Source organism: Chelonoidis abingdonii, chromosome 3, assembly GCF_003597395.2.
Source record: "Chelonoidis abingdonii isolate Lonesome George chromosome 3, CheloAbing_2.0, whole genome shotgun sequence".
Taxonomy (NCBI): domain Eukaryota; kingdom Metazoa; phylum Chordata; order Testudines; family Testudinidae; genus Chelonoidis; species Chelonoidis abingdonii.
The window spans coordinates 146,621,933-146,635,391 of NC_133771.1; the positions used below are offsets into that span (position 1 = coordinate 146,621,933).

Sequence of the window (13,459 nt, forward strand, 5' to 3'; positions counted from 1 at the left end):
CTCAGAAAAAAAATAATTAAAGGTAAGTTAAGGTTGAAAGAATATTTCACTACAATAAAACAAAAAACTTAGGATCATAATTTACCAGTTAGCCTTGTAATTTAAAGTAAAAGCTCAACTTTTCAACTCCCAACCAAAACATCTGCATACTCTAAAGCCCAGTAAAGATCACCCAATCAATTTGAAGTAACTCTTGCATACATTTTTGCATTTTATAAGCGAATGACAGCTGAGCACATAATTTCATGCTAAAATCAACTTTACCCCAAAACACTTCCCCCCATAAACATATTTTAGTGATAGTGGCTTGTATATTAATGCATTAAAAACCAAGATATGAAGCTAAATGTGGGGAAACTTATGGCTCCTAGTATGGTTTAGCTAGTGTCAAATATACAATGAAATCAGGTAAAATGAACTCTTCCCCAAGTTCTGTAGATGTCTGACACAATAGATACTAATGTACAATTTGCATTTAAGACAGAGAACAGTATTAGAACAAGAGAGTGTTCCATGGGCATACCTTAATATGGACTGTAACTAATGCACTACTGCAGTACACAGCATTTTAAAATGTCAGCACAGCAAGACTAAAAGTGAGGTTTTTAAAAACATAAAAGTTGTACTGATGTGTGAAGCTTAAGCAAAATAGGCAGGAAATTCAGAGATATGGCCAAAAATCTGTCCAGTTATTTGTAGGTATTTTAGGTCTCCAAATATTAGGTGATTTTACATTGTGTTGTGTACGTTGTATAAAGAATAGATGTCAGTAATAACATTGAAATTCCTTACTTTATTCTGCATATTTTTATCATAGTAGCATGCAAATGCCCCAGTCAGGGATTACTATCCCATCGTGCTAAGCACTGTACAAACAATACAGTAGCTGCTGCAGAGAGCTAACAACTGGTTTAAAGCAGACAAATTAGTAGGGAATTATTATTTTTTAATGTTTATTTTAAAAAACAGGATTAGAAATAAGACTTCTGGTATTGTTTGTTATTTTAGTCTCTTGTCATCTGTCAACGAAGTGATAATATATGGATGGAAATATCATACATTTCCTTATTTAACAGAGGAAACCTCTAGACTCTAAGAGTTGAAATTGCAGGTTGAGGATTTACCAGCAGAAAGATTCCAATGAAGTCCAACATTCCATCTCTGTGTTAAGTAGTATAGGTTAATGTTCTATTTCTCTCTTCTTCATAATCAAGATAAAAGTTAGTATTATAGCAGGTGTTTCGAGGCCTCCACAGACAATGACCTACAATATGCTGAGCACCTTCACTATCAAATGAAGTCAATGAAAGATGTTACACTTTTCTTTGCATTTTCAGATGGCATTTTCAGGAATTTGGACACATTATGTCTAAAAGGAAACAGAACTGTATTAAATGGGAATTCATTCCCCCTATTTACTTGTAGCTATTATTGGGTCATTTCTCATTGACTACCAGACATCTAACATTAATGTCAGCGTTGATTCTTTTACCTCTTGATTCATTTTTCTCTTTATAGCTCCTTTGCCAGCATATTGAAGTGGTCATTCCAGCTGAAATCTGCCCAGAGGATGAAATTATTTCTTTAAATTTCTTCATTTCACGATACACTGAAGGCAATAATGTTAGTACAAAACAATGGTGCCCAACCTTATTATACAGAAGGGCCACAAAAACCTAAGTACAACCTTGTGAGAGCCAAACAGATTCTACCTATTTTTAAAAGATTTAAAGTCACCTTTATTAATTTATATTTTAATTTCAGCTTGTTTTGTATGTATTTAAATAGACAATACCGTTCACAGAAACAACCTATTTACACAAGTATGTAAACTATAACAATGTAAACATGACAACAAAATGCTAATGAATCACTTGTTAGTATACTGCATTGACACAGGCCCCGTGGGCCTTATGAAATGCTCGAGGGGTGGGAGAGGAAGGCAGGAGTGTACAGCCTGCAGGCCATAGATTGGGCACCGTTGCTATAGAAGAAGATTGCAGTTTTTCATATTTAAGTCAGTTTCCATTTGTTTTCAACCAATAATCAGGTTGATCTTCACCATTTAGGGGTGAGGGAGCTCCCTAACACAGCATCTACATTAATTTGATGTTAAATTGTTGCTGAAGGTTTGGAAAATGGACTTGTGGCTACGTTTTGATGCCACTGAAAGTGTTTCAATACCGGATCCATCCTAAATGTTCTGTTCTACTTAAACTGAAACTATTTAAGTTCAGATGTGCTGTGAAGAATCTAAGAAAAATTGTTTTCTACACTTAAGATGAGTGCATGTCCTTATTAGTTAACGAGACAATGCTAACATTTTATTGTAGAAGAATTGTTTTCATTATTTCAGGTCTATTCAATTGCTTGTCTTCTATCACTTTCTCCAACACTGAGCATGCTGAACTAGATAAATTCACACAGTGTTTGTGAGCCACTAAAAATTATTCACCCATTTGCAGAATCCACCAGTGTCTTTCATTTTATCAAAAGACAGAAGGCGACTCCAATAAATGCAACTCTGAAGTCTGAAAAATAAGATGAGCTAGCCAGGTTTATAAGAAACTAAACCTGATGCCCTGTCTACCTTCCAGAAGTTTTAGCCAACCAACCCCCATAACCGCTTACAGCTCTCTTTACTTCCTCCCTCTTTTCAACTTCCAGTGACAGTTTATTCCACCCACTACCAATGCTGTCTCCTTCAATTCATGAGTCCATCCATTCCCCTGCCCCCAAGTGCTAGAAAGATTTATAAATGTCTTATTCTTGTTTTTTGTTGTTTTTTGAAAAGAACTCCAGTTTACATCTTTGCCTTTGTACCTTTCCAGAGTAAAATTTTCATTCACAGACTGAAATTAAAGCTTAATTTTTCTAGTATGAAAAAAACCTTATGTTCATGTAAATATTCACTTAGGAAGGGGGAAAAAATGAATGCACAAATACAAAATGGGAAATAATTGGCTAGGCAGCAGAACTACAGAAAAGGATATGGGGGTTATGGTGGATCATAAAGTGAATACAAGTCAATGTGATGCTATTCAGAAAAAGGCAAATGTCATTCTGTTTTAAACAGGACTGTCATATGTAATTGTGGGAGGGAGGAGATAGTTGTTCCACTCTACTCAGCACTGATGAGGTCTACTCTGGGCACTACACTTTAAGAAAGATGTTAAATTGGAGAGTGCCCAGAGGAGAGCAACAAAAATGATAAAAGGTTTAGAAAACCTGACCTGTGAGGAAAGGTTGAAAGTATTGGGCATGTTTAGTTTAGAGAAGAGAAGCCTGAGGTGAGATATTATAACAGTCTTCTAATATGTAAAAGATGGTTATAAAGATGATTGATCAATTATCATCCACATCCATGGGGGTAGGTCAATTAGTACCTCGCTTAATTTACAGCATGGGAGATTAAGGTTGGATATTACAAAAATCTTTCTAATGATAGTTAAGCACTTGAACAGGTTTCTGGAGAGGTTATCATCAGGATTTCAGTTTTTTTAATAAATTAGACAAAAATCTATCAGAGATAATCTAGGAGGTACCTTAACCCTGCCCTGGGGGACAGGGAGGTGGGCAAGATGACCTCGAGGTCCTTTCCCATACTACATTTCTATGAAATCGGTGTTATGGAGGTTCAAAGAGTGAAAAAACCTGATAAAGCCCCCACTGAGGTGAGGGAGTTTTGTTTGTTTGGGGGTTTAAGTTTTTTCACAGCTCTAGTTTATTCAATTTCACATATGCTGCAATACTGTGTTTGGTGTGTCATGTGAGGTGAAATTTGTTTTTAAAAAGTATTTCAATTGGAAAAAATTTTTTATACAGTTTAAAAAAAAATCAGCTGATGACAAACTTGATCTAGAAGTATCCCTTTAAAAAGAATGAGATTATGGCTTGGAAAAAAGTGCATCCTTTTAAGGACTGCTATTTATTTTGCCCCATACTAGAAAAAACAATGAAACATTCAAATTAAAAGGCAACTAATTTAAAGAAAGTGATAAACAGGAAATGCCTTTTTAAATATGCAAATTAATCAAACTGTTGTATATACTCTCTCAAGTTACTATAAAGGTGAATAGTTTAATAAGATGAGGAACTTCTTATTGGCAGTGTCTTTGTAAGGTGCCAGCTAGGATGAAGGGATATCAGTAGTCATACTTTTAAAGGTATGACCACCACCAGCTAGGATCTGGAAGAATGTCCTTGTTCCCATGTTTACAATAAACACCACCACAGTCAAATGCATATGTGGCTTTTTGTCTTCTCCTGACAAGCCAAACAAAGGCTATGGCTGGATACTTCCCTGGCAGATGGTCAGCTCTAGTACAGTAATTAAGATGTTCAGTTATGTATGCCGGACAAGATCATCTTCTAACCTGCTCAAAAGTCAATGGCAAGAAAAGAACTCACCAAACATGCAAAACATACAATATGTGCAAAGAATAAAAACAAAACCACCCCACACATATAGAACACATACAATATAGAACCAATCATACTATTTCCAAAAAGACCCGACGCTAGTTTAGTGTGGACAAAAGTGCCCACATTTTAACCACCGTGGCATCCAAACTTACGCTGAACAAAGCGAAAGAGCACAAGGTTAAAACTCTGAACCCTTGTCTATACTAGTGCTCTCAGTATTGCTACCATAGAGAACACAACAAAGGAAGAAAATTTTAGGGGACAGGACTACTGTACACAAGGTCGGTGAGAATATAGAGATAGTGGCAACGTATTAGATGTCACTGGAATAGAACACTGATACAGCAATTACTACTATTATTCAAATCAACTCTGAAACTCCATGTACAAATTTGAAAGGCATAGCCATCTGCCCCACAGTTTCTCCTTTATAGCCACTGACTTTTTGACGGAGGTGTTTGATAGGTGTTCAACCTATATATAAAGTGTTTCAGTTCTAGCCCAATAGCTGACTAGTCACTCCATCCTGCTCAGTCAAGTACTTTGTAGTCTCCTCTTTTCTTGGAAATAAATATTTCACTTAAGGGATTATCCAGATTAGAAAAAGAAGTGGACCTCAACCAGATAAAATGAAAGTGAAAAGAGTTATCCTATACCTATGTTAGGGAAGAGAGGTCACAGTTAGCACAGGCTAACTGCCTTACTAGAATTTAAAGGCGTGTCATCAGAAGAACAACATGCTAGCTAGCACATTCTAACATCCTAGCAGTACTTGAGCATGTACTAGCTTGTCAAGTTGAAATCTAGGTTCTCCCATTTCCAGTCTGACCAGCTAGCAAACACTGAAGTACAACTTCCTTTTCTATGCTACAACTTTTAGAATGTGTTTGCTAATATGTTCTTTAGGATACTTGATTTTTTTTTTCAAAAAAGGAAAAGTAAAGATTAGCCTTGCTTCTATAAAACTTGGTGCACTGTATAAAAGATAATTTTTGAGCTTATTAGTAGTCAGAGAGAATGTGATAAAAGCCACAAAGCTATTTTCTTACGCTGTGTTCTAAAAGTTTCCAGTGATGAAAGTAACACCTAAATATATATATTTTAATAGAGAACTCTTTCCAGATTTGATTTGTTTAACCAGCAACCTAAGTGTTGGTGTCACTAAGCATAACCCTAAGTAACTTGGGAAGGTGGAAGGCCACAACGGTATGGAGCCTGCCTGGTTTTAGACCTCAGTAGACAAGAGTCCCTCCATGTTTGAACTTTAATCGACCTAAAAGGCCAGGTGTAACAGCCGTTATCAGTTGCAACAGTTCTAACCAGTCTAAAGCAGAAATAATGAGGCCTGTGCTAGTAGGCAGGTACTTGGGCAGGTACCTCTGCTAGTGAAGCCATAAAGTTCAAGTGCCTCTGATGCAGTTACAAAGTTATTACTTTGGTCACATCAAATATTTCACAACGAGAAAAAAAAAAGAAAGCATGCAGTCACTTTTATGGAGCTATATATTTTTTCCAGCAAAGGATGAAATACTGTTCCACTATACTGTATGCAGCAGTAGTTACCTAGCAGGCCAGGCCAGTCACCCCACAGTGGTGGCTCCTGCACTGTGGGGCTGGCTGGGCCTGGCTCTCAGCTCTGGGTGTTTCAACCACTGGGGTTGCAGTGACACTCAGGTTTGGCCCCCCTCCTCTGACTGGGGCATGCAACCCTGTGAAACATTCTGGTGACCAAATTTTGGGTCCCAAGCCACAGGTTGAGATATCCCAGTATAGGGATAGGCTGAATTGGTGTAGTGATATTATTGCATCTTTCCTGTCATACTGGTTAGAAACTACCATAGTAAAACTGCTCTAGTTCAACTTAACAGAGCTAAAGATCTCATCCCAGATGTCACAACCAACTGGTATAACATATCACTGCAGAGCACCTGGGACACATGGCGGACCTACCACAAAGCATCAAAAGCTCATTAGGTTCTGACCTACAGTTTTTGCAATGTCTTGTCAATGGGTCCTCTGTAAGAATTAAGCCATATTAAGAGACCTGATTTTATGCTACTTTATATTAGATTATGAACTCTCTGGACCACCTTTTTGTTCTGTTTGTACAGTGCTTAATACAAGGAGATCCTGGTCCATGCATGAGTGGCTGAGGTTCTGTGGCCCACAATGTGCAGGAGGTCAGACTAGATGATCGCAACAGTCCCTTCTGGCCTTAAAGTCAGTGACTGGAGGTCCTAGGCACTACTGCTATACAAATAATAATACCTGCTTTTCTTGGGCTTTGGATCAGCCATAGCAGCTTTACAAACCTTCTAGACCAGTGGTTCTTAACCTCGGATGCACATACCACCTAAGAGGGCAAGATGCCCTTTCTGGGAGTGTGAGACATGCTAGATTTTTTTAGAGGGTAAATCATCGAAAACACAAGGCATGTAAGTACAACTAATTTGTTTCATCAAACCTATGTATTTATTAACATTATAAATTTAACAATTACTGTAATATACAAACAAAAAATGTATTTTCAAGTTTTTAAGCTAACTGTAGTGAAATTATCTCGCTACAAAATACAGTGTACCACCAAGTTGCGGGGTATTTCTTGGCGCATGTGCAGATGATGATGTGGCTTATATATATACGTTATGATATATCTAGGTTTAAAGAACTGACCTACTTCAACAATTTTTGATAAGGGGTGCAAGAACATATTTTGAGAACCAAAGGAGTGCAGGCTGCAGTAAAGGTTAAGAACCACTGCTCTAGACAATGGCTTATAAACAGTTTAATGTTTTATGCAACATATCATGTATAGAAAAGAGGCATGTTCTCCCTCAGAGATTGACAGCAAGGGAGGGTCAGATGCCCCCTAGAGAGCAGAACCAGGAAAGCCACACTCACCATGTTGGAAGCAGATGGACAGGACAGGAACAGGAAGTATATAAGATGGGTTCTACAGCTCACTTAGGGAAAAAACACTGCAAGAGGCAGATGCTTCTATTGGAGCTAGAGCCTGCTGAAGTCTTCTGCTGTCCTGAGGACTTGTCTGAACTACCAGACGATACTGATGCTGAGGAGTGATGGGGATTACTGCTTGCAGTGTACCCAGGGGAGACAGAGAACAACTCAGAGATCCAAGTGCACCCTGAGGGTAGTGGCCCAGGTACAGCTGACTACACTCTGGCTGGGTTGCTGCCTGAGTCTGGTTCAGCCAGCTGCAGCTGGATCCCTGCTGACCCAGTGGAAGACCACTCTGCCACTGTTAAGACTCTGGGCTGGTGTACGATGGAGTCAGGTGGACGTGTGGCATGGCAGCCTCCCCACCTTTGGCCAGGAGGCCTCTGAGAGTCTACTGTCTGGTGAGCTAGGATCCTAGACTGTTGGGTGCTTGTCCTGGCCTCAGCCCCACCTATATTGTGTTTGATGCTTGCCCCACTATGAAGCTCTAGACTGTTGGTACCTCGTCCTGCTTGTGGGCCAGGGTCCCTGGATTATTCAGTGCTCTGCCCTACCTTAGGTTTGGGATCCTAGACTGTGCTTGGTACCTTGCCCTGTCTGAGGGCCTGGGTTCCCAAACTATATCTGGGTCTCCCATGTCTGGGGTTGGGCTTTAGACTGTTTGGTGCTGTGCCTGCCCTAAGGCTTGTGTCCCTGGACCGCTCACTGCTCTACCCTGCCAGAGGGATTGAGCCCCAAGACTGTTACCTTCCCTTATTTTACACTGTTATTCCAGGAGCGTGGCCTCCTTCCAAGACTGACAGTGAGGGAAGGCCACACATGCCTAGACCAGAGGTCTCCAAAGGGGGGTGCGTGCACAAGAGGATCCTTTGCGGGGCACAGCAGGAGGAGCGCTGCCGGAGTTGCGCTGCTTTGGCAGTTTGGGGCAGGAGTCCAAGCGGCTGCCTTGTTTTGTTTTTGGCCTAGGGTGGCAAAAATGGGAGAGCTGGTGCAGCTGGGGATGCATGCTCAAATTTTTTTTTTTACTGATAGGGGTGCGTGATCAAAAAAGTTTGGAGGCCGCTGGCCTAGACCATGGCTTATACCAGCCTACACTGTGTTAGAAAAGGGCCTGCCATACCCAAGTTAGAGGTGGTTAAGTTAACAGCTTGCTAAGTTTATAGTCCTGTGTAGAAGAAGCCTAAAATAATTTCTAATGTGGATAGGGTATAAAGGTGGCCACGGAAACAGACTGAATAGGTGACAAAATGTAAATTTGCTGTAGGATAAAAGTATCTTACTTTATTTAATGGAATTGGCTTTAAAAGAATGTCATACCTTCACCCTCCTGGGGGTTGCCAAAACCATTTTTTACATTCCTATTGATTTTGCGAACAGATGGTCAGCAAAAAATAAGACTGAAGGATAACTTCTTTTTCTTTCCCACCCTTAACCTGTCCATTGCCAGCTCACTGGAAGGAATACACAAACTTCTAAGAGAAAGAATAGAATAAAAAAGACACCCTAAGGATAACTTGTACTACAAGTTTTGAAATTCTAATTAACTTTTTATCACATATGCTTTGTTTGGACAATAAGAACAGGTTGATCAGTTTTCACCATGGTTCTCAGCAATTAGGACAATGTTGCAGAGTTTGCAACATCAAAAGATATTTTCCATTTACCAAAATAAGTTTGAGAACACTGCTATTCAAACACTGTATGTCTTATAAAACATATGCAAAGACTGAAAATTGGCCCTAACCTACTTAAAAAAAAAAACAAAAAAAAAAACCCCAAAACTTTCAAGTTTAAAAAAAAAAATCACTTTTAGGTTGTCTAAAACTTTGTAGACAGAACTGCTATAACTGAAAGATTAAGAAAAAATTCTGGCTTCTTTCCAGTTTTAGTTGGGGCAGTTGACTGACAGCATGTTCCATACAATCTTACTCTTTCCCCATCCACCACCAGTTTTCCTTTTGCTTGTATAGCAGGAAAATGGGAGGAAATACAGTTAAACAAAATATCATCCTGTAATCGCAATATCATGGAAACTGTCAACTTTCAAGGGCATCTGTAATTGATTTACAGAATGAACCTATTTCAAGTTGACTATCAGCTGACAACAGAGAAAATACATACTAATCCACAGATTGTATGGCTCCTAATTTTCAATAGCTGGTCTAGGAACAAATGGAGTAGAATCTGTTCACCTCCAGGGAGGTATGATGAGAATTCTATATTTTCATTGCATTGCAATTAACCAATTATAATTCCACTCTCAGTAAAGTTGCTCTTGGAAACATTCCAAACTTTTTATCTTCAAGCACCTTATATTTAAAAAAAGGCAAAGAGTTACACTGTGAAAACAGATTCCAAGCATGTTCCTCTCTCCTTGACACTCTGCACGTCAACCTTGTGCTACTAAGAAGGCACCTTCTTCCTCCTCCCTCTAAGCAAGAAGCGCACAAAAAAAGAATTAGCCACTGCAATTTGTAAAGTCTTTCTCGTCCAGAGATGATCCTGGCCTGGCCAGCAGGGGTGTGCTGCCTCAGACTCCCGCCCAGCAAATGAGGAAGCAGCAGTGATGGATGAAGCGAGGGCTGTGCTGCGGCACCCCGAGCGCACACAGCGGGGCCCGCAGCACCCAGGAGCTGCCCGCCCGCTCCCCAGTTTGGGAGGGACCGTCACTTCCCTGAATTTAGGCTGGAGGCGTCGCCGGTGCTCGGACTAGCATGTGCGCCGCTTCCGGTGCCTGAGGAAAGTCGGGGGCCCGCGCTAACAACGGGGCAGAGGCGGACAGCCCGGCGCTGGGGAAGTACAAAGGCCGGTGGGAGAACTGCAGCCGAGGGGACGCACGAGGCAGGGTGCGAGCCGCCAAGGAGAGCGGGATGCTGGGGACCGGCCCCCGGGGGCAGGACCGAGTGCGGGGCAGCCCCAGCCCCTCTCGGCGGCGGCGAGGGGGACCCGGGCTCAAGGTGACATCTTGGACGGCAAGAGGAGGCGGCGGCGCTGCGCCAGGCCGCCCTTCCGCCCCCCAGGTGAGCCCGGCGCCGTTCCTCACCTGGCACCTGCAGACGATGTCCGCGTCCTGCGCCAGCAGATCCACCAGCTTGCCCTTGCCCTCGTCGCCCCACTGGGCCCCCAGCACTACGGTCACCTTGTTGCCGGGCGGCCGCGCGGGGCACTCGCCGTTGGGGACGGGGGGAGCGGAGGCGCCATTCTCAGACATGGTTGCCACCGCCGGAGGCTCCTTTCCTGCTCCCCGGCCAGGGCACACATGAGGCGGCACAGGGACGCGCTCAACGCCTCCTCCCTTGGCCCCGCCTCCTCCACGCCGGGAAATACCGCAGCGGCAGCCACCACATCCAGCGGCGGTCCCTCGGTGCCCGGCCTCAAGCCCCGCCCACTTATCTGCATAGACGGAAGCTTCTCAACCGCTCTCTCACGGCAGGAACTACACTTCCCGGCATGCAGCGCGACCGTTCCCCGCAGGGTGCCGCACGGAGCTTGCGAGATGCTTGATGGGGCGAGTAGTCCCTTTGGGCCGCACCTGTGAAAGCGGCGGAACAAGTCTTGTTGATACCTGGGGCTGACCCAGAAGGAGGGACCCTGTGTGCTACGGGGAGCGCGGCTACAGCTCTCTCCTCTCCCTTCCAGAGGCTCGGCGGGGGGCGGGAGGCGCCAGGGATTTTCTGTTGAGCCTTGCCGCGGGTTCTGTGTCACGTGATCGTATGTGCGGCAGTTTATTGGGGCCGTTCTGACGCAGGCCCATGGCGCGAGCTCGGCAACTGCTGTGGGGCGCTCGAGGCCTGGCGCTGCTGTTGTGTCTGGGTGGATGCTGCGGCATATGGAGGTGGGAGGCAGGAAAATGGATGGGAACAGAATGAGATGTGAGACCAGAGGGGGCCGCACCTCTCAGGGTCCCCAGCTCATTGTCGTGTCCCCACTCCCCCAGTCTGAGTGGGGGAGGAGCCGTGGGGTGACAGTTGCCAACATGCACTGACCCATGCCAAGCAGCTGACAGGCTAGGGTGACCAGACAGCAAATGTGAAAAATCAGGAGGGGTGGGGGGTAATAGGAGCCTATAAAAGAAAAAACACCCAAAAATCGGGACTGTCCCTGTAAAATTGGGACATCTGGTTACCCTATGACAGGCATAGTGTAGCACTCTGCTCCTCTACACTATGAGCTAGGGGTGTGATTTCCTCTGCTCACATACACATGCACTTGCTGTCATCAAGCTTGCTGATGATCTGCAACGAGGTGTCTGATCACATGGTTTTGTCTTGTCCGCTGCTTCTAGAAGTCTCTGGACTCTGTCTTGCAAAGATTCTTAGGGTCTATAAAAGTCACTGGAAATAGGAAAGTCTAGTTGCTTCTACTAAGGACCATGAATAAGGATACAATTCTGTCTTGGATTCTGGGACTTTGCAGGATATCCATGACTTCTGGGGCAGGGCTGGAGCAGCAGCCATTGGAACAACTGACTGGTAGCTAGCCACAGAGCAGCGGCCACTGCAGCAGCTGGCTGATGATCAGCCTCAAGGCTACCAGAGCAGTTGCCCCCAGAACAGCTGGCCAGCAGCCAGCCCCAGGGCTACCAGAATACCTGACAGTCGGCCTGCTGCCAGAGCAGTGGTCCCCAGCCCACAGAAATAGCGGCCAGGGCTGCGTCAGCCTCTCCGACGCTGGAGCAGCAGTGGTCAGCCCCTGTCGCAGGAGCAGCAGTGGGACTAGAGCAGCTGTAAGCCCCAGCAGCGTTCTGTGTCCCTTCCCCTCCCCCCGAGTATTTCTAGTAAAAGTTAGGGACGAGTCATGGGCTTCTGCGAACTTTTGTTTATTGCTCAAGACATGTTCCAGACCTTTACTAAAAATACCTGGGACAGAATCTTAACCTTAACCGAGGATATATATATATATAAGGGAAAATGAATAGCCAAAGTAGGAAGCCTGATTATGTTTTCTCAAAAAAGATTAAACACATTTTGCATTAAAGACAGCTGAAAATACAGAAATACTTTCCTTAAATCACTTTTCCATATAAGCAGCTGCTGCAGTTGATACAGGGATGCTGTGTGATTGTGAATAACAGGTGAGGTGATCCATGTAATCACAGTTAGGAGGGAAGGAATCCATAAGACACACTGTTGTCTGCGGTATGAAAAAGTTTTAGGACTCCTCTCCTTAGGCCTCATCTACACTACACAGGTTAACACATAAGGCAGCTTACATTGACCTAATTATATTAGTGGCTACACAGCAGCCAGGTCCCACAAATGTAAGTGCCCTACCATACTGATATAATAACTCCACCTCTGTGAGAGACGTAGGGCTTATGTTGGTATAGTTAGGCTCGTGCAGTGTCTGTATAGACACTGAATTACATAGATCCCCTGTTAGTTCTTTTGTCAATTTCACAGCTGTAAAATTGACAACAAAGCCTGGCAGCTAGAGCCCACCTGCCCACTGTCACACCCCAAGACCCCCTCCCTCAGGGAGTCCCCTGGGAAGTCAGATCAGCATTGTATATTGCTAACGCTGTTGCAAGCATCGCAAAGCATTTTGGGAGGGGGTCAAAGCTGTGTAAGTGAAGAGTGGAAGTTTTCTTTGCAGGTAGGAGAGGCCGAGGGGAGGAGAAAAAGAAGAGAGCAAAGAACGGGTTAACTCAACATTTCAGCTAGCTCAGTTGGAAGATAAGATGCTGGCCCCAGCTGCCCAAGGACGCTGCTCACAGCCAAGATTTGGCTGACAGTCAAGAAAGATGGGGGCTTGAATTTGCCCGAGCAACCGTGAGAAAGAAAAATCCAACTATATAGATCTGCAAGACAGCAAAGCCAGCGAAGAAGAAAACAAAGTCCAGGGCTACGGAGATTGAAAACGCAAATGAGACGACAAGCAGAGGGGCCGAGCCTTGCATCCCAGGAGCCGGAGAGTTTTGGGAAAGCTAAAGAAACCACGGAAAGCCGATTTGGACTGGCACAGAGGGCACAGGAGCAGAGGTCCCCGAACGAAGTATCCCTCCCTCCCCCGAGGAGCCAGGACTTAAATCCCTCCTGAGAGCTGGAGCAGTTTGGAGAGCAACAGCAGACCTGGA

At 43.8% G+C, this 13,459-nt stretch overlaps 2 protein-coding genes across 2 annotated transcripts in view; one reads left to right on the plus strand and one right to left on the minus strand.

The window, feature by feature from the left end:
* The window catches only part of ADSS2 (adenylosuccinate synthase 2), a 95,528-nt gene that overhangs the window by 51,410 nt on the left and 30,659 nt on the right, over positions 1-13,459 (minus strand). Inside the window, exon 3 of the mRNA XM_075063478.1 lies at positions 10,427-10,585. Within this exon, the coding sequence (XP_074919579.1) occupies positions 10,427-10,585 (159 nt within the window). The remainder of the gene's footprint in view (positions 1-10,426; positions 10,586-13,459) is intronic.
* CATSPERE (catsper channel auxiliary subunit epsilon) overlaps positions 11,044-13,459 on the plus strand; it is a 109,857-nt gene continuing 107,441 nt past the window's right edge. Inside the window, exon 1 of the mRNA XM_075063479.1 lies at positions 11,044-11,218. Within this exon, the coding sequence (XP_074919580.1) occupies positions 11,136-11,218 (83 nt within the window). The 5' untranslated portion in view covers positions 11,044-11,135. The remainder of the gene's footprint in view (positions 11,219-13,459) is intronic.